We start from the raw sequence: 26,503 nt of genomic DNA on the forward strand, positions 1-26,503 counted from the left end.
CACCAATGAAGTTTTTGAAACTTTTCCCTCGATCTTTAATGCATGAAATTAACATAACAAAACCATCCTACCTAAATATCATACAGACACTAATTATACATTCTAAGTGCGGGTTATAGGGCACAGCCCAAGGTAGTGCAAGTCAAACATGAGAAAAGGACAAAAAAAAAAGAGCGCAGACTTTTTCTTTTCAACCCTATTACGGTAGCGGTCTATCGGAACTGTTATTTCCGTGTCGTTCTGTGTGAGTCCGAAGTGTACGTCTCTCACCCGGATACCAACACATTGCATATCTATCACATTAAAAACGTATAACCACATTAAAAACGTATTCCACAAATATTTTAGAATAATGTTGTTTAAAACAGTCTCACTCGTAAAGGGTTAATTAAGAAATAAATATTTAGAAATTGAAATAAGTAAAATTTATTAAAATGAAAAACCACTCTTTACCAGTACCGTGCACGCTGTAACAATCTTCAGTAACAAATATTTTCTAAAGATATGATCTAAATAGGAGAATTAATTGCTACAGAAATAGATTAATACTGACTTTTCCCATATATGTTTTTCAATAACCGTATCAATTTGTTACTCAGAATCAAATGTTATATGTTTGACTTAACTTTATACAACAAAATAATTGAAATATTGGAAAAATAATAACGTGCACATTACCGTTCAATGGAAATCTGATGGATCTCAATTTCCCATTTTCGATTAGGATGTAAAAAATCGTTATTTATATTACCATACGCCGCATATTAAAACGTCCACATTCATCTTGTTTTTTTTTTATTCCCCACTGAATTCAATACTGTAAAATGGAATACATTAAATTGACTGCTATTCATGCAATAGAATTTTATTTTTAATTATTGCCTTTTGAATATATACGGAGACTAGACTATGTATGTATGTATGTCTATGCTCCTTGTATCTCCATCCTCGTCGTTTCTACGACCCAGTGAACCGCGAGGAGTATAAACAAAACACTGTCGCCAACTTGCATGAATCACTGCTGTAACAACAAATAGAAAAAAAAAATAGCGATAAAGTTTATTTGATCTTAATCCTTCTTAAGATTTATATAAAACGTTTTAAAAAATTTTTATAAATAATGTATATGTATCGGAATAATTAAAAAACTACAAGACGTATAATCATCATTATCCGGGAGCTGATCACGCTCAAAATCTAATCAGACCTTGAAACGAGAACATAAATCTTAAATGTAAAGTTTCATTGAAATTCATTCAGCCGTTTAGGCGCAATCATGTTAATAGCATACGTATGTACGTGCGTAAATATACACAGAAAAAAAAAATTTCTTTTTTTTTAATAGTTAAAAATGCTGGGGGCTGGAGCAGTCGAGACTTGGAATTGTATGCCGATTATCGCGAGGTCGTATTTCAGCTGTTTCTCTTTTACAAGAGCAAGAAGGAAAGGCTCACACTAGCGTTCTTTATTGATTTCCCGAAGTTGTGCGAAGTGCCAAGCTCACATATGCATGGCTCGTGCGGCAGTATATACCTGCTATCCCCACCACTCCGTTAGACGCTAAGGAAGTTCGTCGTCACGTTTGTCGATTTCGATGCACTCAATTATGCCCGATCTGTTCTCGACCTCGTTCTTGTGTGAACATAGCTAAATTAAATTTTATAACCATGTTCATGTTTAATTCTGGAAGGAGAATGAAAAAGAACATTTTATGTTACTGAGATATTATTTTATCATAAAATCAATAATATTCAAACCCGTGTAATTATGTGCTCGATGTAAAACAAAAGTATTATATTTATGTTAGCAACAAAGAACTGAAAGTCAGTACTCGAGTTCTAATTTTTTTGGATTTGTTGATTTTTATCTTAAACTTTAATTTATTGAAATCCTGTGCAACAACACAGTATTAGTATTGTTGCTAGACTTACAACAATAGCAATAAAATCGTAGAAAAAGAATTTCTGCAATATACCCATACAAACATAATGGAAAGATTGTACACTTCAAAATTATTTTAGAATTTATTTCGTTTGAAATCCAATTGTATCGCGGGAAATATTAGAATATGTAATAGAGTATAATGTTACTTAGGTTTCTAGTTGCAATTAAGTTTCGTAGTTGTCAACTTGTAAAACGGTAGTAAAGATGGCGGACGTGATGTACAAGTAGCTGACGTTTGCTTCGATACGCGCGTTAACGATTCATTGGAACGGTCGTATTGACATATTGCTGTGGTGTATATATGCGTGCGTGTGTGTGATGTGGACGGTGTGAAGTAAAAGTTTCCGGCCGAGAAAATGTGTTAGAAATTTGTTTAATATGACCGAAGGAGCGGATTCGTTGGCGCGGATATGCGAGAATTCGCTTACGACCTTGAAACTTGAGGACAATCTCGAGGAACTTCCCCCGAGAACGATATCGTACAATACCAGGAGGCCACGATTCGGCACAGGAAACGTTCCCCTTTCGCCCTATATATTAATCGATGGAAAGAAATTACGAAGTTCATTAGCTTTCACCAAGAAATCATCTCCGCGTCGCGTGAGTTTTCCAGCGAATGACAATCTACTGGTTACGGGATATTTGGAGCCAGCTAATCCCTGGAAACTCGGTAAGAACTATCCTTCCTCTCCTAGATGAATTTTTCACTTTTCCTACAAATAACAAAGGCATTCTATCAATTTACTTTTCATTTTCATAAATGTAGTAATGCATGAAGCTTGTTTGAATATTAATTATTTAGAAATACAACATTCGAATATATATTTCCTAATTAAAAAATTCCATTCATCTTCGCAGAATAAAATTATATTAAATATCATTCGATGAAGAAAACAAGTAAATGTAATTTTAATTTCTTGAAATGATTAGTTCAGTTTTATATTCTTCATGTAAACTATATTCTTATATTTGAAACCTAGATTTCTGTCTCTGATACCTGTTCAATGTATATTTTTACATAACAGTGGAGCTTGTAAAAAACTACATGTATAAATAGAACCTAGCTGCTATAACTTGTCCATATTCTTTTTTTATATTTATTTACTTGCATTGTGAAGATGTATTACCAAGCTATCAAGCTTCTTTATAGGTCGTGTTGATGGAAGATCGCTCGAAATTTCGCAACAAGAACCGTATACTAATTATAAACTTGATGCAATATTGAAGCATGCACAATATATAATTAACCCACAACTATTAAAGTATTTCCTTTAATCTAGTATAACAAAGAACATACTTAAAATTATATTGTAAAATAATAAACAGTTTTCCATATTTGCTAGATCATTATTCATTTTAGTATCGATCATTATTTTAACATTAGATTTTTAATACATATTTTGATTGAAATCTGTCAAATTGATGATTACATTAAGAAATGGTTTTTTTTTAATTAGGATATATATTTGATCAAGTTCAATGTAAATTGTTAATAAATAATATTTACAACATTAAGCAAATCTAAAATCCATCAAATCAATAGGTTCCGTAAATGCAGTGTCAAATGCGTTTCAGAAAAATCAGTTAACATTTTTCAAAGTAAAATTGCAATATACATGTAAACTTTTGTAGCATTCACAACTTGGTTTATATTATTCTATTAATACGTTCTCTGTGGAAGCTACTTCTTAAGTAAAATGAGCTTATTCAAAAGAAGTATTAAATTTTTACCGCATTATTAACATTCATATCCTGCATTTTTATGTTAATATATATTCTGCAGAGTAAAAATAATACTAAAATCTTGTTTAATGAAAGGTCTGTGCATGCTTTGTTAAGAAATTGCAATAAATACAAGAAATATACGAGTATTGTTTCTTTTAATTTAATGACAAGATAAGATACAAGAATTCGTTTACGATTTGTAAGCTGTACTAGAAACTTAGATTCAGTTTTGTTTTGTTTTTCAAAGCAATAGATTGCAGTCTTAAGAATCAAAAAGGTATATTAAAAGATTCTAGAGCTATCGTTAGAAAATATTGCGAAATGTTTCCTAATAAAAGGGTATTGCAATAACATAGCAGTTTTCTTGGCACTCTTTATTGTACATCTGAGAAAAATTTAACTTAATCTTTACAGAATACATGATGATCTATAAGAATCATAGATTATTTAGAGTAATTCAGGTTTGGTTTTCTTGCAAAACCACAGATTACACTCCTAAAAATATGAGAAGTATTTTACAAGGTTCTAGAGCTACTGCTATTAAATATTACAACCTAATTTGAATAGTAAGTCAATGCAAAATTTATTATGACACTTTAAAATGGTAACATAAGCATTTAAATTTAATAATTGTTGTTGAAACTTGATGAAGACTTGCTTGATTAGCTATCATGGTCTTCATTTGGAGATTACACATATTTAACCACACCACTTTTTCTTTGATTCATTTATTATATTTTCTAAAAATTATTGTATACCTTTAGACATAATAATACATTATTTCCATTTTGAAAATATATTTCAATTGAATCCATTGAAGAACAACTAAAATTTACAGAATTTTATAAACATTTTTAAAAAGAAGTTGGTAATTACTGGGTTAAGACAGACTTTTCATTCGATGTTCTAGTTTTGTTTTCACAAAAAATGCAGGATACCATGTATTTGATTCGCGTTTATGCAGAATGCAAGTAAATATTCAGCTGCATTGTTTTAAAGAGAAATATGGAGTTGATTTAGTCTTGATCCTTTTCTTCCAGGGTCAAATTAATCAACTCACTTTATTGTGATAGCGAGGTGATCATTCGATGGAAATGTAGGCACTAATTAACAATCATGTCATTGCCACGAAATGAAAAATCTTGGTGAGTCGCCAATAAGAATACTGCAGTGAACGTGTTAAAAAATACTACACTTATGAAATGCGAACATAAATTGAAACACAAAATTCAGTTATTGATATTTTATAATTTTATGGAATCATTTTCCTTTGGTCATCTAATTCTTAATACTCCTAAGGCTTTTTAGTATACTTATTATGAATTGATGGATTGTTTACAGCTGAAAATGTGAATCAAGAAGATTTAATTTCTGCGTACAAGGCATCCTGTAAAAAGCACAACACGGATCCTCTGGAAATCATTATAAGTCAACTGAAGGTAAAAAATTATCATTTTCTTTGATTATTGTATCAAATGTTGATTAAAATGAATTGAAAAACATAAAGTGTATGATAATATTTAGTAAAATAATAAGGGGCAGAACAGTATTATTACAAATACTATAATTAGAGTTAAAACAATAAAAAGATATTACACTGTATAAGTGTTTGAAAAAATATATTGTGTTCCTTTATGTTATCTTACAATAACAGAAAATTGTGACATAGATTCCTTTTCATTGCTGAAAATTAAAACACAGACCAGGTATAGGATAGACTGTATCTTATGGAAGTTGGTGTCATGTGAACTGAAATACTGGCCTGGTAAAATGAATGAATGTTTTTATTGTCCTTACATTCTTAGTAAAAGGGCAAGCGTTTAAAGATCTCCCCATACCGCTATGTTTTCTGTTCTTTTGGTTATCACTCATCCTTTTACATTTAAAAGTTTTATAGATCACAGTTTACCTTATTCTGTGCATTATCTTCTGATATTTTTGTACTATTTACAAGTAACAAATTTCATTTTACTTATTTTAGTTATTATCTTATGTCTATACTGAATCCTATGCACTATTTACATTTTATTTTAATTGTACTATATTCTCTCTATATTTACTTATACCTAAGTTTGTCATTATACAGGGTGTTCGGCCATCCCTGAGAAAAATTTTAATGGGAGATTTCAGAGGCCAAAATAAGACGAAAATCAAGAATATCAATTTGTTAATGGAGGCTTCGTTCAAAAGTTATTAACAATTAAATTTAAAAATTTCAAATCGTTCTGAAAAAATTATTTTTGGTTGCGGAGCTCAATTACGATCATTTTTTATGAATATACATACCCCTGAAATCCTACCAACTTTCTAGAAAAAATTCGAGAACGTGTGAAATTTTTCGACAAAATTAAAAAATTTCAAATCATTCTGGAAAAATTATTTTCGGTTGCGAGGGTCAGTTACAATTATTTTTTATGAATAGACATGCCCCCAAAATCCTGCGCATTTTCGAGAAAAAAATTCAGTACGGGTGTACTGTTAAAAAGTTATTAACGTTTAAAGTTTCGCCCGTATAGAATTTTTTTCTAGAATGTGAGTAGGATTTCGGGGGTAGGTCTATTCACCAAAAATTATTGTAATTGTCCCCCGCAACCGAAAATAAGTTTTTCAGAACGATTTGAAATTTTTTTTTTTCGCCGAAAAATTTAGGCACCTACCTGTCGATTTGTCTTAAAAATTTGTTTTTCATTTTTAATAAATTTGTTTGACGCTCTACAGAAAAGTTGTCTAATATTTTTTTGTAGGTACCTATGGGCTTTGCTTCAGGCAAAAATTTCAATGAGATACCTTAACTATTGTAGGAGTTATGGCAGTTTAAAAATTGCACCAGTTTTAGGGGTTTTTTCTCACTTTACGATGCCAAGGAACAACTTTTTCAATATTGTCAGAATTTCTATATATTCTCCATTAAAATACACGTTGTTTGCATGTTGAAACATGAAAATTCCCCAATCCGTTCAGGAGTTATGACATTTTAAAGATTCGCATGAAGTTTCAGGTAAGCATTTTTGGCCTCACATTAGGTTTTCGGTAAAAAATTTTTTTCTCGAAAGTGGGTAGAACTTCGGGGATATGTCTATTCATCAAAAATTTTTGTAATTGACCCCTGTAACTAAATATAATTTTTTTAGTATGATTTAAAATTTTTTAATTCCGTCTAAAAATTTCAGTACCTACTTGAATTTTTTTCTCGAAAGTGGGTAGGATTTCAGAGGTATGTATATGAACCAAAAATGATTGTAATTGACCCTCGCAACCAAAAATAATTTTTTCAGAATAATTTGAAATTTTTTTATTAAATTTTTTAATGACTTTTTAATAAACTCTCTGTCAAGAAATTGATATTCTTGATTTTCGTCTTATTTTGGCCTCTAGAATCTCCCATAAAAATTTTTCTCAGAGGTGGCCGAACACCTCGTATATCCACCTCATTGAGCGATAATCGCGTTGACTATTCGTGGTAGTCTTGAAGTTAATTTTTTTAGAGATTCTTCTTGGACCTCTCTCCAAGCTTCTTGCAAATAATCCCACAACTGATTCTGTGACTTTACACCCTTTTTTACAACTTTGTGGTACTTTTCATCCCACGATTTCTTGATGGGATTCAAGTCGGGTGATTGTGGCGGCCATTGCATAATTTGCATTTCATTATTGTCTTCTAGGCTTTTCAAATAATTGTAACATATTTTCGTCGTATGTTTCGGGTCGTTATCTTGCATAAAGATAAAGTTTTCACCGATAAGATCCTTCCCTGATGGTACCGCAAGCTCGCTCAAAATTTTTAAATACTGTTTTTTTTCGGAGAATTCCATCAACTTTCACTAAACTTCCCACATTGTTTACACTAGAGCACCCCCAAATCATAACAGAACCACCTCCATGTTTCACTATGGGTGTAACGTAGTCTGGCAACATTTTCTCATTAGGTTTCTTTCGCATGAATGAACGACACTTGCTTCCGGAAACTTTAAATTTTGACTCATCGGTCCAGAGCACCTTTTCCCAATCTGATGTTGTCCAATTTGCATATTTTGCTTATTGGAGCCTTTTCAATTTATTTTGGGGCCTTAAAAGTGGTTTTTTAATTGTCATACATCCTTGTAGTCCACTTTTTAGTAAATGTCTTTTTACCGTTGTCACTTCAATAGAATTGTCTCTTCCTCTGTTCACTTCTACTGTGATTTTTGGTGCTATTATACGTCTGTTGCGTTTGCTGAGGGTCTCAATATACCAGTCTTCAGTTTCTGTAGTCTTCTTTGGTCGACCTGATCTCTTCTTGCTGCTACAAGTGTCGCAATTTATGAAATTAGCAATCGAGTACTGTACTACGGAACACGAAACAGCGATTTTGGCTGCTATATTCCTAATGGAATCCCTTCTTTTTTCAATGTCAATATCACAGAACGTTTCTTTACTGATAATTCGCTTCCTCTCGCCGTGATTCTTACCAAAAGCAAATGCTAAACTGAAACTCAGGCGAAGGAAACTCATCCATCGCTTTGGCTGCGTCTTTATCTCTAACAAATGAATAGAACTTCACACAATGTATACAATTGCAGTAATTATTTACTTTAGCGGTTCCTCACCAATTTCGATGACCTTGAAATATGTTGTGAAGGTCACTGTTATGAAGATTTTTTCTCTATACATATAACCGCCGCTCGGCCTTAGTTTCCGAGATTTTTTTTCAAAAAGATCGCTGCTACTACAATGGATTCTGCCTATACGTACGTGACTGTGGTAGTGTGTGTGTAAGCGTTGAATCGCCGATTGTTTATTGTTTCTATAGATACATCGAGGCGACCGGCAATGAATGCGTATAACGGAAATGTTTAACCTTCCAGCGGGTGCGCTATGAAATTTCTCTTGAGCGAGTGCTAGTCGTAAATTTTACGTGTGTAACGTCTTCATGTAAAGGGTGTTTTTTTACATAAACGTTGGGAAATTGCTGTGAGAATGTGAAAAATGATATATGACAGTACTTTAAAAAGAATATATTTGATTTTCGTGAATAAAAGAAACTAACCAACACTTCAAAAATGTAAATATTTTAAAACAAAATATTTCATCGACCTATTGGTCAGAATCAGCATTCTTATCCTATCAAGTGTTGCAAACCAACTTAACTGCAGAATGGTTCTTGCACGTAAACGAGTGGCAACGGCAACACTTCATTGATGCTGAGGATCTTTTCTTCCCCAATGGACATGATCGACACACACTGCGTTTTGTAGGATTTCTTTTTTCTTCTTCTGTTATCGGTTCAACACCCCGACCGTAACTCACTTTGAGAAAAGCACTTATATCTTGAGGTAAATGTCTGAGATTTGATCTGAAAATAAGATGCTCTTTCATGAGACTGAATGCCAAATTTTTCAGGAAAACTCTTCGATGCTTAGGAGCCTTTGCTGGACAGGCAAATTTGTACAAAATTTGAGCATTTATGCCGCCAATATTCATCAGAGTGTAGAAAAGTACACATGGCCATCTTCTTGTTATTCTAGAGACCGAGTAAGCGGCTCACATTTTGTCGACAGTATCCGCTCCACCTTTGGTTTCGTTGTAGTCCAGTATAACCTGAGGCTTTTTGGTGTTGGATTCCATTTCGTTGTCGTCATGTAATGTTGAGAGTAATATTACAGATTTATTTTTCCAAGGTACATAGGACACTAACATTTTGTCCTTTTGTAAACCAAAAAGAGTAGATTCAACAGTCCTGTTTTTATCTGGCAAGAATTGTTTCAGGATTTCAGAATTATTTTTCTTCATTGTGCCCAAAACCGTTATTTTTTTCGTAAGCAAATAATCAGCGAGTGGTACATTTGTGTACCAATTATCGATGGTCGAATTCCGGTTTGAGTTTTCTATCGAAGTGATTAGCCGCTTTACAATATCTGTTGGGGTATTAGAGGCTGCAAATGGTCCATCGGGTTATTTTCCGCAATATATTTCTAGAATGGATGTGTACAAACTTTTGACATCACATAATGCAAAAATCTTCAGCCCGTATTTCACTGGTTTACTAGGAATATATTGGATGAAGCTACAACGACTCCTAAATGGATGCAGCATCTCATCGATTGTAATATATTCGCTCAAGTTGAATGATAACTTGCAGTTGTTGACAAAAGCTTGGAAGAAGTCACGTATTGCGGCCAGTTTGTCAACTTTTCTCCTTTCGATTCTGGTATTCTTGTTATCGAATCTTAGGCAGTGAGTGATGAAGAGAAATCTCTTGTAACTCATGACAGCTCTTGTTATTTGAATTCCGGTATCGTCACGGAAAAGATCTCTTTCATATTTGCGTGGTGAGATTTTTTTATACCAATCAAATATAGTAGACCCAAGTATGCCATAAATTCATACCTGTTGATGTTTTTACAGTCCCGATCTCTAGAGTATTGGTGATCAACTCTCAGGTGATTGACATGCATATTTGTGTGCTTCAAAATGTCAATCACAGAGATGTTGATAATTTGGAAGAACGCATCCAGTTAATTTTCAATACTAAGAGCTCGATGAGTCAGGCCAGTCAGGCCAGTGGGTATCGTGACTACGTTTATCCCCTTAGTTTTTCCAGAAACACGGTATGTTGTCTTACGCCATTTTGTTGATTTATTTTTTCCAATGAAAAATTCTTCCGTGGTTTCTTCTTCTTCAGATTCCTCTGAAATGTTTCCTTATTCGGTAGCACTCTGTTCAGTTTGTTGCTCGATTTCTTCTTCCGAAAACTCGCTGTCACTCGAGGGAAAGTGAGTCTCATCATCTTGCTTTGGCTCATTGAATAAATCTTGAGCGATTTTTTCTCGCTCATTTTGTGTAAACGGCCTACAAGCCATAATGGGGCACGTTTGAAATGAAAAAATACATTTAGCTATAAAGGAAACGACATAAACGAGGAGGAAATCAGAAAAAAGTAGTTTATTTAATATATTTACACTTGAAGGCGCGTGTCGTAAAATATACGCTCAACGAAAAGTTCTTGGATAGCAAACACTTGTGCGAACACGCGATACGTCTGAGATACTGACAGTCCAATAGCTGAGAATTCGATACTCGCGACTAAGTGGTCAAAATAGGGGAAGTGATTAGGTACTTCTATCATAAATTTTACGATAACGAGAGCTCGCTGGAAGGTTAAAAATTCGATTTGAATAGCCGGCCATCTAGCGGTGGCCGGCATAAAAAAATTGGACCCAGACCTAACTACTCTACCTAGTAATTAATATAATGGATTAGGTTCAGGTTAGATTTTTTATACCGGCCACACGTTCATCTTCTATTTCAATTTTCTTTATTAATATTATCCGATATTAGCTTGATACATATAATAGCAAGAGTTTCAAGTTCGTAACTACAATAATTCCGTTCCTCGCATTTAGTCTTCTTACTCATATAATATACAGGATGAAATTGTTCATCGTCAGACGATTTTTGTATTAATACAGCACCATATCCATCTTTACACGCATCAGTATGTAATTCTGTTTCAAAATTTGAATCATATGTACACACGAGACTTTGTGTCAAAATCTGTTTTAATTCTAAAAAATGCCCTTTTTTCGTTATCGGTAAATTGAAATGTGCTGTCTTTTCATAACAAATCACATAATGGCTTTGCTATTAGTAAATAATTTAAAATAAATTTACAAAAATTATTTTATCTTTTTTTGCTCTGGAAAAGTAAATACAGCCTTCATTTTCTCTTCTGATGGATAAATTTCCCCTGTTTCTAAAATATGATCGAACAATTTAATACGTCTCTTTCATAAATTTACATTTTTTGAAAATTTGCAATCCATAGTTACTAGCAACTTGAAGAACTAATTTCAAACGTAATAAATTCTTTTTTTCATCTAAAGCTAAAATAATAACACCATCCAAATACGGTAAAATAATACGTTGATTAATTAAATCTCGAAATACACAATTTATAAATCTGAAAAACTGAAGGAGCGTTACATAATCGAAATGGCATTTTAATAAATTCATATTGTCTATTTTGTATAACAAATGCAGTGTACTTTCTACTTTCTGTCTCTACTGACATGTGGAAAAACCCATTTTTTAAATCGAGTGAATTAAACACTTGTGCGTTCTGCAATTTATCTAATAATTCTTCGATTAATGGAAGAGGAACTTTATCTTTTTCCGTAATTCTATTCAACCGTCGATAATTAATACAAAGACGTGAACTTCCATCTTTCTTTTTCACAACTACAGGCCTTGCATACTCAGACGTACAAGGCTCCACTATTCCATCTTTAATCCACTTATCTACCTGCTTACAAACAGTTTCATCCTCTAGTTTAGATAAAATCTACGTGGTTTCTGATTAAGTGGTCGATCATCTTTTAATTTTATACACATTTGTATATTAGTTGTCTTACATTTTTTTGGTTCATATGATAAAACAACATTTTTTAATTTTTCGCGTAATTTTTCATTAGTAACATGACTAGCATCTAATAACTGCTCTTTAGTAGGACTCATTTGCGTTAAAAACATTATAGAAGGAATTTTTATTATCGTTATTCCCTGATTATCTACTTTGACTTCAGCTAAATTTAAAATATCAATTCCAACTACTGCATCCATATTCATTATAATATTCGGAACAATATAAATAGTAGTTGGAAAATCGTTATCGTTTATTATATTAAGAACTGTTTGTAAATATCCTATGGGTATAGTCTCATATTTTCCAAAACTAGTTAAGCGTATATGAGTATCGTATAAAAGAATAGATTTCAGTTTGTTATAAATATTTTCACGTATTAGTGTTATTTGACTTTCAGTATCTATTAATGCTTTTACACATATATCATTTATATAAACATCGTTGAACATATTAATTTTAAAGGGCAGTAAAATACAATTAACATCTGATCGTAACTGTACAGATGACTTACCCTCTCGTTTAACGGTACAATCGTTTGCTACATGTCCAAATTTTTGACATTTAAAACATTTTCTCCCCAATTCTTTGTTGCGACAATCATTAAATACATGATATTTCCCACCGCAGTTGTAACACCGAAGTTTCATCTTCTGCTCTTCTCCTCCAATCTTCTTTGACGTATTCGCCTTCGATGATTCCTTTCTTGTTTCGATTTCTTCTTTTCGCCGCTCATATCCGTCTATTTGCTGTAATCTTTTTGCTTTCCGAATCGATTCGTAAAGTTTAAGACAATTCTTAACATACTGCAGTTTCTTGGCTACAAATAAAACAAGTTTATTATTAATATCATCCTGTATTCGGTTTATAACGTACTTAATAGGAGCGTCATCTTCCATATTGCCTCGAGAAGCTAATTCTTTCATTTTGAGAAAATATTCTTGAACAGTTTCGTCTCTCCTCATTTTTCGTTCAACTAACATTTCGTATAATTCAGCACTATTAGTCTTATTTGAAAACACATCATGTAGTAGAGATTTAAGTTTTCTCCACGTTGTGATAACACCTTCGCTCTGAATAAATAATTTTGCTATACCTGTCAAAGTCTTTTTTGCAAAAATTACTTTCTCTAACTCAGACCATTGAAACAATATTGCAACATCTTCAAAATCAGAAATCCATTTTTCTACAGAATATACACCAGTACTGTCAAATTTTAAGTGATTTCGTTTATTTAGTAAAGATAAATGTGTAGTATTGTTATTATTTATATCTCCAAATACAACAGATGTTTCAACATTCTCATCCTGATCATCTTCAATGATTTCATCAACTTCATCGTCTTCAGTATCACCTTCTGTAATAGAACACAGAGAACGTAAATCCATTAAACTAGAGCAAAGGGTATAGCCGAATAAGGGGGACAAATGTGCCCTTGAATCAAATTTGACATACGATGGATCCATCGATAGAGCATCAGAAAAAAACATTCTGTGCCAAATTTCAACCCTCTATCTTGTTCGGAAGGGTAGTTATAGAGAAAATTCGGATTAGCGAATTTGTGCCTATTTCCCTTATTTAATCGAGCACGAAAATTATGAAAAAAATCTGGTGCATTGTGGTTATCGAAATATGTGTTTGAGAATTTTGTTCTGGTTTTTCGATTCCAAATCCTAGCTGTGAAAAATTAAAAACGCAAAAAACGCAGAAAAATACTGATTTCATATTGAAGCTTTCGAGACACTAGATTTATGTAATTACTGTAAATACATATTGTCATTGGTTATGTTCCTGAATTTTTTCAGATTTTTTGGCAGGGTGCGCCGTAGTAGCAAAAATCAAAAACCGATTTTTTCGGCGTTTTTCGCGTGAAAAAGCAACTTATATTTTGAATTTTTGTATTCCCTTTAATGGATATAACTATATTCTATGGTTTTAAACAATTCTATGTTAAGTAGAACGGTGTATAGAATAGAAAAACAAAATAATTCAGCAAATTAAAGGTGCAATGCGTGTTATATTCAGAAGTACCAGCGATATTTCCAAGAGATGTGATGGTGCAGTAAAATGTTTGACTATGGGTACGGCTGCAAACCTTTTGACGCTGGTTTCCGCCCCGTTTAAACCACATCTTTTTTGTTATTTTATTAATTATATATTTTTTCAATTTTCTACGACATAACAATGAAAATCTATTTAAAATATTTAAGAAGTATTTTCACTTAAAATATACACAAAAACAATTATGGAGCAGTTTCTATTCCACCGTTTCTCTGGCTGTGTATTCGCTTAAATACCCTACTGTTTTATTTTTTCTATGTTAAATGAATATACGTGTTTAGTTTAAAAATCTCTTACGTCTAATAACTCTGAACAGTGGAAGTAGATTTCTTCAATAAAATGAACATAAGCAGTCTTTGCATATAGCTACGGATATTATGATGACAAGGTTTATGATGTGCACGATTGCACGTCTTGGACCATTGTTTCTGCTAAATACGAAACTGTTTGCGATAGTCTCCCTCTGTCATTTTTGGAAAATCGAGAAGATTCGTCGAAGATACTCATGTTGAATGGTACTTTTCGTCTGTTAGAGTGTTTTGTCACAACTTCTATTGCCAATGTATTTTCCGTTTGTTGACTTGACATTCTGTTTCCTATTTCATCACGAAGTCCAACGTTTGAATTGAAGCGCTTTCCAAATGAATTGTTAAAAAAGCATGCTATTCTAGAATATAATCCAACTATTTTTATAATACGCTATTTTTGAATAGTTGCTGTTGTAATTATGTATTAATGTTACGCAGCCAGAGAAACGGTGGAATAGAAACTGCTCCATAATTGTTTTTGTGTATATTTTAAGTAAAAATATTTCTTAAATATTTTAAATAGATTTTCATTGTTATGCCGTTGAAAATTGAAAAAATATATAATTACTAAAATAAAAAAAAAGATGTGGTTTAAACGGGGCGGAAACCAGCGTCAAAAGGTTTGCAGGCGTACCCATAGTCAAACATTTTACTGCACCATCACATCTCTTGGAAATACTGCTGATACTTCTGAATATAACGCACATAGCACCTTTAATTTGCTGAATTATTTTGTTTTTCTATTCTATACACCGTTCTACTTAACATAGAATTGTTTAAAACCATAGAATATAGTTATCCATTAAAGGGAATACAAAAATTCAAAGTATAAGTTGCTTTTTCACGCGGAAAACGCCGAAAAAATCGGTTTTTGATTTTTGCTACTACGGTGCACCCTGCCAAAAAATCTGAAAAAATTCAGGAACATAACCAATGACAATATGTATTTACAGTAATTACATAAATCTAGTGTCTCGAAAGCTTCAATATGAAATCAGTATTTTTCTGCGTTTTTTGCGTTTTTAATTTTTCACACTTAGGATTTGGAATCGAAAAACCAGAACAAAATTCTCAAACACATATTTCGATAACCACAATGCACCAGATATTTTTCATAATTTTCGTACTCGATTAAATAGGGGAAATAGGCACAAATTCACTAATCTGGATTTTCCCTATAACTAACCTTCCGAACAAGATAGAGGGTTGAAATTTGGCACAGAATGTTTTTTTCTGATGCTCTATCGATGGATCCATCGTATGTCAAATTTGATTCAAGCGCACATTTGACCCCTTTATTCGGCTATACTCTTTTCTGAATCAAATCTTCTCGGTTCCCTCTGTTATCCAGCTCTAGGATGTTACAACGAAATACCAAATTGCCATGATTTAAACTAGTAGCATATGTTAATTTAGCTTTATATTCTACTGAATCTGTCTGAAACTGAAAGCCTCTAAAATCACGTATGCGTTTTCGATTTCCTCGATCACTATCAGTTTCAAAAATAAGTTTGTGCAAAGCTTTTATACTCGCTACAGATGCTGTATTAATTTTGTACTGAATTTTCCTGATTTTAGCCAAGGTTTCCATACTAACAGTATTTAACTTTTCAGAATTCTTCTTGTAATTTGCAGGGTTCGGCCACCCCTGGGAAAAATTTACATGAGCGATTCTAGAGGTCAAAATAAGACGAAAATCAAGAATACCAATTAGTTGATGGAGGCTTCGTTACAAAGTTATTAACGTTTAAAGTTCCGCCCGTACTGAAGTTTTTTCTAGAAAGTGGGAAGGATTTCGGTAGTATGTCTATTCACCAAAAATGATTGTAATTGATCTCCGCAACCAAAAATAATTTTTTCAGAATTATTTGAAATTTTTTAATTTAATTTTTTAAAAAATAAAGAAATTAGTATTCTTGATTTTCGTCTTATTTTGGCCTCTAGAAGCTCCCATTAAAATTTTTCCCAGGGGTGGCCGAACACCCTGTATAACGTTTCGAAATATACTGATTTTCAGCGGAGACGTCTCGACTTGAATGGTAAGGCATAAAAGCGATTCTATTGTTGCCCTGTTTGACTCTGCCTGTTGAAACCGATAGCAAGGATCTAGCTCGGAACGGCAGGCCCGAAAAGTAAGAAACATGGGAAGTATTGTCCATCACGGTCCAAATTTGCTGCATCGAGGATGGTGTCGTTAATAATTTGGATGGTTAATACTTTCCATATTTCTTACTCTGCGGGCCTGCCGTTCCGAGCGAAGACACGTGCTATCGGTTTCAACAGGCAGAGTCAAACAGCGCAACCATAAGACCGCTTTTATAACTTGTCACTCAAGCGGAGACGTCTCTGCTGAAAATCAGTAAATTTCTAAGCATTATATTTTGAAAACTAATAAAAATCGGGTGAATACATTAAAGCTTAATGAATTTGTCTTGAAAAGCACTATCGCATGTTCAAAACAAAATATATAGTTCCATTTAAGAAACGAAACTTCACCATCATATGTTTTAAATTAATAACATAAATAAAATTTTCGTTTACGCCAAAATAGAGATCCCATTTTATCCTACAATTTACATAGAAACAATGTTTTCGTATCATCAATAGTTATTGAAATATCGCTACTGTCACACTTTAACATGGACACCCTCTATATTATGTAGCAGTAGTAGTAGTAGTATTTATTTCTCCAATCCATACACATATAGGTTTTTAGATTTGTTTATGCGTCGCAGCGTCGACGATTAATTAGCGACGATTAAACGACGCGGAGGATACTTCAGCGAAATCTGAAGTCCTATCAAAGAGAGTGTGGATTGTAACTTTGGATTTTGGATAATCTTTATTGAACACGACTATCTATCGAGTGACTATGTTCGAACTGTGTGTTTTTCTATTCTGCCTCGAGAGTTTTCGGTGTCCGATCACGAAACCTTGAAGATTTTCCACGTGAGTTGATTGGTCGTCTTTTCGTACCAATCAGTGTCTTCGAATACTATTTTGACTAAAGTTAACGCCTTTTCGCCAACCCCGATAGAGCGGGGGTGAGGACAGTGGGACGCATGTGGGGGTTCTCGAAGGCCCAGCGATGCAGCCAAGGATTCTTCCAGGTTGACCTTTTACGACAACAACGAGCAAAGCAACAACTAAAGACTATGGTATAGAAAAACTCGAAGTGACTAAAATAAACTTTACTATCGCGAAAATGAAATTGCTGGTAATAGAAAAATAAACTCTAAAATATTCCTGGTGATTAAACGAAAAAATAAACTAACAGTCCTATCCATGTTATAAATGGACCTTCGAGAATCATTGCTAAAGGTGTTCCACATCGGCCGGAACAGGATTTACGTAACTGTTCTTAACCTAAACATTGAACATTTTTGGTTAACTCCATCCTCCATACATGCAATTGATTTGTACTGTCAACGTTAGGGGGCCTTACAAACACAGTAAATAAAAATAGCTAATTAACTAACTAAAAATAACTAATAACTAATATATTGCATATTGACTTTTGTTAGGTTCGCGAAACGCGGCGCGGTGTAACACTTTAACTGCGCACGTAGCGACTGACAAATTAAAGGTGGTTACACCACGGTGCCATTTGAACGGCGTTCTACGTACAGTGAACATGTACAGGGTACACTGACGGTCTTTGAATGACGCTCGAGTTGGCCGAGGTTTTCGAACTCCCCCGCAGGTGTTCTTCTAAGGGCCACCGGCGATATATGAGGAGATGGCTCTTCGACCAATATGCCGTATACTGGGAATCTGTGGAGTCTTAAGCTCCGACTCGTTGTAAATCAACGAGATTTTTACAGTCTCGAATGGGACCGCTTCAACGACCCGATCGATTAATAGAGCCAAAACATGGAGCACGAGAGTCTCTACTGTGTGTGATTGTCTCGCGATCCGCACCAGTTCAACGTCCGCTTCTCAGTTCTTCCTTTCTTTCAAAAGTTTGAGGAACTTTTTGGAGGTAGCGTAGGCTTTGCAGAGCTGGATCGAATTTACATCTGCTCTTGGCAGAAACCAGCTTAACAGTGACGGACGAATACGGACAGCCAAAAATGTAGACACAAGAGGTGAATCCTCCGACGCGCGGCGCTGTCGCCAATTTTCGTTGTCCGTCTTTGTCCAATATATGGTATTATTGCGCCGGGGCGACGCGTTTTTCAAATTACTCATAATAACACCACAAAATACAACGTAACACAAACTAGGAACTTTATTGACAATGCTTTAAAAATGTCTGTTCTCTACGAGTTCTGTCGTAGTTCTCCTCTTTCAAATCGTTGCCGGTTCCTCAGCAACCGGAAGGCCACGGGATCTCGCTTCCGCTCGTTCGTAGGGGCAGCTTCGCATCGTTGCGAAACAGCCTTCACGTTGCCGCAACGATGCATCTTCAATCCGTCGCAACACTGCTCCCTCTCTTCAAAACGCGGACGTCCCGACCGCGGCAGATTCAGCTCACACAGGCAACTTCAATACGAGCTTCTAACCTCCGAATCCGCTTCGAATTTCTAACACCTCTGTCTGTAAAGTAGATAAACTAATAGATCGAACATTTACCTAAGTGGCCTTTATCAGACAGTCAGCGCCTTGACATTCGTCCTTCGTCCCAAGGAAAACTACTCAAAAACCTTGAGCAAGACGCCGGTGTAACCTTTGAAATATTTCGTCGGAATACAAAGTTTCTCCAGCTGAACCTGTTTCCAGACTTCTTCGAGGATGAGGAAATCCCGACTGCTCCTCGCCCTTCCCCTTGAATTCTTGTGACTTGCGCGCTTCTTTCTTGACGTCTTCTCAGATGTGAGTTCTCCCAGCTAAACGGAACAATCCCCCTAGGGATGTTCCCCAATCATCGAGGAGAATTTCCTCGATGAAATGGTTGTCCGGAACATACCACAACTTTGCAGTCCGGCCACCAGAACCCCATCCGGATGGAGCCCCGGCTGTGGGGTAACCCTCCCGGTGAGAATTACACCTCCACGACCGTTTGTGACACGCAAAGAAGAAAAGCTGTCCACAGCCAGTAAGTAACCCCCACCCTAGCCTTCTGCGATGAAGCGTCCTCTTCTTGGGCGAAGATGTCGGCCATCTTCCTCGATCCTCACCTCGCAGTATCTTCGCAGGGGGCCTCTCGTGAATCGTACCGAGCAAGTCGATTCACATGCACAACCCTTGATTTGGACTTCGGGGAACGGACTATCCGGTAAATCAACTCATTCAGCCGATTTTTCACCTCGTAGGGTCCTTCCCAGTCGTATAGGAGCTTCGGGCATCTCCCCTTCGTCCTTCGAGGATTGTATAACCACACCTTATCTCCTGGAGCAAAGGAAATTGATCTTGAGAACGAATCATACCACGATTTCGTCCTCTCCGAACAAATTCGCATCCGCTGTCGAACGAATTTGTGAACTTCTTCAATTCTTTTCCTGGTTTCTTCAATGAAATCATTCTCTTCCTTTCGCTCAGCAGGAACAGCTCCCCTTAGAAGATCCAGAGGAAGGAGCAGCTCTCGTCCCGTGAGGACCATCGACGGAGTATTCTGTGTCACTGCATGCTGCGAGGAACGATAAGCGAGCAAGAAGGTTGGAATTCATTCGTCCCAGTCCTTTTGATGTTTTGCAACAAACTGAGACAAATATCGCAACAAGTTTCTAATCATCCGCTCAACGAGCCCGTCCGACTGAGGGTGTAATGGAGTTGTCCTTGTCTTCTTAACTCCAAGTATCTTCACCAGTTCCCTGAAGATGCTTGATTCAAAACTCCGACCCTGATCAGAGTGCAGCTCGAGCGGAACTCCATGTCGGCTTATCACCTCCTTCAGCAACGCTGTAGAAATCGTTGTCGCCCGCTGGTTAGGAAGTGGAATCACCCCTGGCCACTTCGAAAAATAATCCATCACAACCAGCGCGAATCTGTTCCCAGCGAAAGACCTTGGCAGGGGACCAACAACGTCGAGCGCTATCCTCTCAAAAGGTGCTCCTACGCTATAAACCTTCATGGTTCCTCTTCCCTTCTCCGCAGGTCCTTTCCTCGCAGAATAGCTATGGCACCGACGACACCAATCTTCCACGACCCGACGGTGGTTCGGCCAAAAGAAGTGCTGTCGAATTTTCGCCAATGTCTTCCTCACCCCAAAGTGTCCTCCAGAAGGCACATCATGGCATTCCTGAAGGGCTTCGGCAATTTTGCTTTTCGGTACAACCAATAACCGATTGAACTCATTTCCATCAGCAGATTCCCACCTCCGGTACAATAATCCACGTTGTACTTCCAAGGAATCCCACGTTTTCCAGAAGTACTTCGTTTCAGGAGAAAGTGCTGAAACCTCCTGCCAAGTAGGCTTATTCTCTTCGATTTTCGCCTGTCGGATAAATCGCAGATCCTCATCCTCTTCCTGGGCCTTAATCCAATCTTCCGTCTTCGCAGAAACGCAGGTGGTCCTGAGAACAAGATGCTCTTCTTCGCGACCTTGCTCCAGAGGTAAGCAGCGTTTGTATTGCAAAACTTCGCATGGTCTCCTGGAAAGGCTGTCTGCATTCCCGTGGTTCTTTCCTTCACGATGTTTGATCTCGAACTCATACTGTTGAAGACGCTCTATCCATCTTGTAGTTTATCCTTCGGGATTCTTGAAAGAGAGGAGCCATCTCAAGGAAGCATGATCCGTCCTCACCAAGAACTTGCGGCCATAGAGGTAATGATGGAAATGATCTATGGATTTTACGATGGCTAATAGTTCCCTTCTTGTCACACAATAATTTTTTTCCGCCTTTCCCAGCACCTTCGAGAAATACGCAATTACTTTTTCTTGTCCATCTTGAATCTGGGAAAGGACTGCCCCAATTCCATTGTTCGATGCGTCGGTGTCCAAGATGAAATCCGCAGCAGGCAAGGGATAAGCCAAGATAGGGGACTTCGCAAGATGTGTCTTCAAGTCTTCGAATACCTTCTGGCATTCCTCTGTCCATTGGAAAGAAACCTTATTCTCCGTCAGACGATACAAGGGCTTTGCAATAGCTGAAAAGTTACGGACAAATTTTCTGTAATAAGTGCAAAGTCCTAAGAAACTTCGCAGCTCCGTCTGATTCTTGGGTACTGGCCATTCTCGTACCGTGGCTATCTTCTCGGGGTCCGTCTTAACGCCTTGTTCGGAAACCATGTGACCGAGGTATCTAACCTTTCGGCAAAAGAAATTACATTTCTTCGGGCTCATGACCAAGTTCGCCTTGCGTAGGCGGGTGAAAACTTTCCTCAAATTTTCGATCTCTTCCTCGAAACTTCTTCCGAAAATTATAACATCGTCCAGGTATACCAGACAGATTTTCTAACTTAATTCCGTCAATACCGTATCCATAAGACGTTCGAAAGTAACAGGGGCATTGCAGAGTCCAAACGGCATTACCTTGAATTGCCAAAGTCCAGCACCAACACAAAAGGCAGTCTTCTCCTTATCCTCTTCGTGTACAGCAATTTGCCAGTAACCACTTTGCAAATTTATCGTCGAGAACCAAGTTGCACCAGCCAGGGCATCCAGCGTGTCCTCAATCCTGGGAAGCGGATAGGAGTCCTTCTTCGAGACTTCGTTAAGACGACGATAGTCTACACAGAATCGGGTGCTTCCATCCTTCTTCTTCACCAGTACAATTGGAGAAGACCACGGACTTCCTGATTTCTCAATTACTCCCTGCCTTTCCATTTTCGCAAGCAGCTCTTCAACTTCACTACGGCGATGTAGAGGCAGACGTTGCGGTGGTTGTTTAATCGGACGATGATCCCCAGTGTCAATTCTGTGTTGAATGACATCACATCTTCTTACTTGATCGGGATCCCTTGCGAAAATGTCTTGAAATTCGTTTAATAACTTTCGGAATGCAGTCTTCTGTTATTCGGAAAGGTCAACAGAGCAACGTTCGTACAGATCTTGAAAAAATTCGGGAGTAGAAGCTTCATTCTTCATTTCCGCAAGCATGAAGAGCTGGTCTTCAGGATGATTCCTCTTCAAATCCATATCTTGATGTCCTTTAATCCGAAGTTTTCCTAGGATAAAATCCAATTGGCAAGAATGCTTCCGGAGCAAGTTCGTTCCGAAAATGCATTCTTCAACCACATCGATCAAAAGAAAATCTTCCTCGGTTCGGAGGCTACCAATGGTAATAGAGGAGCGTCGCTTTCCTAGAATTGGTAACTTTTCATCAGAAACAGAGCAGATGTTAATGTTTTCTTGTACTCCCGCCGCGCAATATTTGTCATTCTTGTGAAACTTCATCAAGTACACACATGAGCTCGTGTCGATGAAGAACTGACACTTCCTTCCCTCGACGGTTCCCTCGACGATAGAAGAATCTTCTGACAAATTTGCCTTCCTTACAACGGGGGTAGAAGAAAACGAAGCCGAAGTCTCCCCCTCTACGCCGACTTCTTCAAGTTTCCCTTCTTCATGCTCTTCTTGGGGCAATTTCGCTACATGTGACCGGTTTCCTTACAACTCCAACATTCCATGATTCTCTTGTTACTATCCTCCTTTTCCAAAAATTTTCTTTCTCCGCCCGGAAACCTTCTTTTGTAGGGCTGTCCCTCCGAAAAAGAAAAAGGTTTGAATGACTGTTCGAGCCTAACGTACGGCGTCGGTACTGCCTCGACGGCTTCAATTTCGAGAGCCCTCATGACGGCGGCTCGCAACGAAATGAAACCGCCGAGTCGCAAGGTCCGCTTCATCTTTTCATTAGCCAGCGCAGCAATGAATTGAGAGGCCGCGAGTTTGTCCCTTATTTCTACCGGACAATCGCCGATAGCAGTCTGTGACAGCCTCTCAATCTCTGCTGCCAAATCGGAGATGGACACCCCTCTCCGTTGCTTACAATTTTGGAATATTACGTAATTTAAATTGACGAAATTTTTCATTCCGCAACAGAATTCCAGAGCCGAAATCAACGCGGCATAATCAAAACGTCTTTCAACGGGGAGAGACGTCAAAACGCTCCGAGCCGGCCCCTCTAACGATGAGACCAAGGCCAAAGCCGTCCTTGGTCCATCCCACCGATTCGCCTCCGCAACGGTCTCGAATTGAATTTGGTATTCTTCCCAACAAGATTTCTCATCAAACACAGAGGGTTTCAGAGTGTAGCCCAAATCGGAAACACTCTGATTCACCCTTCTCTCACTTTGAGGGACCGACTGTGAAGCTGAAAGACTCGCGAGCCCGTCATAAGTAACAGGCTCGCGCTCCCTATCGCGGACCGTGGCTCCCGAAAGCCGTTCTAGTATTCGCTCAACATTTGAGGATAGGATGGCGGCTCTCCATTGTCCGCCTCTCTTCGGCTCGCTTCCGTTCCTCTACAAGCAAGCGCTGCTGCTCCTGGAACTGCGTTGAGATGTTCCGCTGCAGTCCTTCCAAGAGCACCTCCAACGACGAAAAAGCCTCCGCCCTGGCAGCAGAACGAGTCGTAATCCCATTTCTGACACCACTGTTGCGCCGGGGCGAGGCGTTTTTCAAATAACTCATAATAACACCATAAAATACAACGTAACACAAACTATTAACACAAACTAGGAACTTTATTGACAATGCTTTAAAAATGTCTGTTCTCTACGAGTTCTGTCGTAGTTCTCCTCTTTCAAATCGTTGCCAGTTCCTCAGCAACCGGAAGGCCACGGGATCTCGCTTCCGCTCGTTCGTAGGGGCAGCTTCGCATCGTTGCGGAACAGCCTTCACATTGCCGCAACGATGCATCTTCAGTCCGTCGCAACAGTATTCATACATCTCTATACATTTGCGACGTAACTCTTGTTCGAAATTGAATGTTACTAGGTCGATCGCGAGACTTTCTGAAAAAACTCGAAAGTCTTGGTTTTTCTAACTCGTATTGTTTCGTGTAATGGACTCTGCGACTGAGAATCCTCTGGACGGTCACGTACACCGAAACAATATAGCTCTACACATTGCGATCACCCAAATAGATCGGGGTTTCATGCACTTAATTATAAAAATTAAGCTACTTAAATCATTGTTGCGTGAAGGCCAGCCTGTCCTGCAATATGTGCAGAGATTTCAGGACCGTCTCATTGATCATGGTCTGGTCCAGTGCTGGCGTGTGGGGGCGTCGTGGCTTAGGGAATAATTCTGTCTTACGCCTCTCGTTGTCACAAACTTACCAAATATGTACTTCGCTATCAATCAGTATTGCATTGCTTGTTTTTTACACATATACTTAATCATATTATATATTCTGCCCCTGATGCCCCTTTTTCAATAAGAGATCTCTGTTTATACTATCAAAGGCCGCTTTAAAGTCTATAAAGGCCACATATAATTTGTTTCTTATTCTTATCTTGTTATTTATTAAAGAGTTCAGTGTGAAGATATGGTCCATGGTTGACCTATTTTTGCGCAATCCTGCCTGTTATGGTACAGATTGGGATCGTATTGATTACAAAAAGGTAAGTAGTAAAATATATCGTGTTGCGTGCCACGCGGCCGACGATCTGCCCTCAGATATCGCCCAGCGCGCCACCACACAACACTGCCTGACTTCCCCCCAGTTTCTGGTTTTTCTCCACCCATCTCTCTATTCTTTGGTACAATAGTGTCGCTAATATTTTGAATTTAACATTGAGTAGCCATGGAGTAGCCCCTTTAGGCATCGTCACCACCCTCTATACACCCTTGGCGCGCCTTCTTCTAGGAAAGAGTGGGGCGATACCTGGTTGTACGCAAATATTTCGAAGTCCAACAATGTCGCGGCCTTCCTCTGGGGTTTTCCGCTCGAGGGTCGAAGTCCCGTTTTCGACGTACCCTTCGGAAGACCGAATTTATCACCGGCTGAGCTATTGAGAACGAATCTTTTCTCAAAAATAGCTTTACGTCGCGGACCTATCATAAACTGAAAACGAAATATTCGCGTATTGTATTCCTTCGGACGGAACAATAGCTAACTGAGATATTAAGAAATTTTTTACACTGTTCCAGATATTTATACCACTCGCTCTGATTTGGGGACGAAAGTTTATTTAGAAACGATATCAAGATGCGATTAACCCCCTCTACCTGACTATTACCTCTCGGCATTCCTGTGGTTACGCAGATATGTTTTATTTCTTCGTCCGTACACTACTTCTCGAATTCTTTAGACGTAAATGCGGTACCGCAATCTGAAACGATCTTGCACGGGTTTCCAAAAATATCGGCTTGTTTTCTTAATCTATTTACTACTTCGGCCGTCGTTGTGCTCTTCGTCGCATAAAACCAAGTGAATTTCGCGAACGCGTCTACGACCATGAAAATGTGATTGTAGGTTTCCTTTGTTGGTGGTAACGGTTCTAAGTGATCGTCATGGTAGATATTGAGGAGCGTTTTGCCCTTTTCTATTGTATACAGGAATCCCTCGGTTTTGCCATGCTTGCGCTCCGCAAGAATGCAATTAATGCAGTTCTGGACGACCCGTTCGATTTTCGTCCTCATATTTGCAAACCAGTAGTCGCGACTTACAAGCGATTCTGTTTTTAGTGGCTGCGAAATGTCCGTTTTTGTGCGCCCGTCTAATTATGTCAGTCTGCATGGAGCGTGGTACGATTAACTTAATATTGTCGCTCATACTTTTGAACAACAGGTCATCCCGAATACAATATTCGTCTGTCGGTTCCGTCTCGATTCTTTGGGCAAGCTTTGTAATGTCTTCGTCCTTGGCCTGTGCCCTTTTCAAACGCGCGGTTACCCTGTCCTCGTCCTCACAGACAAACATACATTGCGGCAGAGGGTACCAGCTAAGTTCATCCACATGCTCCTATCCAAACGATGCTCTATGGTATACTGGAATTCTTCCAATAATAGGATCCATCTCGCCACGCGCACACACAGGCCCCTCTTACGCATAGTCAACGCAAATGCCCGACAGTCTGTTACGATCTTAAATGGAATTCCCAGCAGATATATCCGAAATTTTCGCAATGATTTTATTATCGCTGGTACGTCTAATTCATAACTTGCGTACTTTTCCTTTACCGAATTGGTATTTCTGCTGGTATAATAAGCCAGATGTAATGCGCCAGTGAGGCTATT

At 37.4% G+C, this 26,503-nt stretch overlaps 1 protein-coding gene across 5 annotated transcripts in view; it reads left to right on the top strand.

Moving 5' to 3' along the window:
• The first annotated feature begins 2,137 nt into the window (after positions 1 to 2,137).
• Positions 2,138 to 26,503, top strand: part of LOC143351997 (uncharacterized) — a 140,261-nt gene continuing 115,895 nt past the window's right edge. For 2 of the 5 annotated variants that reach the window (XM_076784204.1, XM_076784205.1), the window contains exons 1-2: positions 2,138 to 2,614; positions 5,011 to 5,108. In XM_076784204.1, the coding sequence (XP_076640319.1) occupies positions 2,323 to 2,614; positions 5,011 to 5,108 (390 nt within the window). In that variant the 5' untranslated portion in view covers positions 2,138 to 2,322. Of the gene's footprint in view, positions 2,615 to 4,709; positions 4,815 to 5,010; positions 5,109 to 26,503 lie in introns of those variants that run through there. The other 3 variants (XM_076784206.1, XM_076784207.1, XM_076784208.1) reach the window with 3 other exon arrangements.

This window comes from Colletes latitarsis, chromosome 2 (genome assembly GCF_051014445.1).
Source record: "Colletes latitarsis isolate SP2378_abdomen chromosome 2, iyColLati1, whole genome shotgun sequence".
NCBI classification, from domain to species: Eukaryota; Metazoa; Arthropoda; class Insecta; order Hymenoptera; family Colletidae; genus Colletes; species Colletes latitarsis.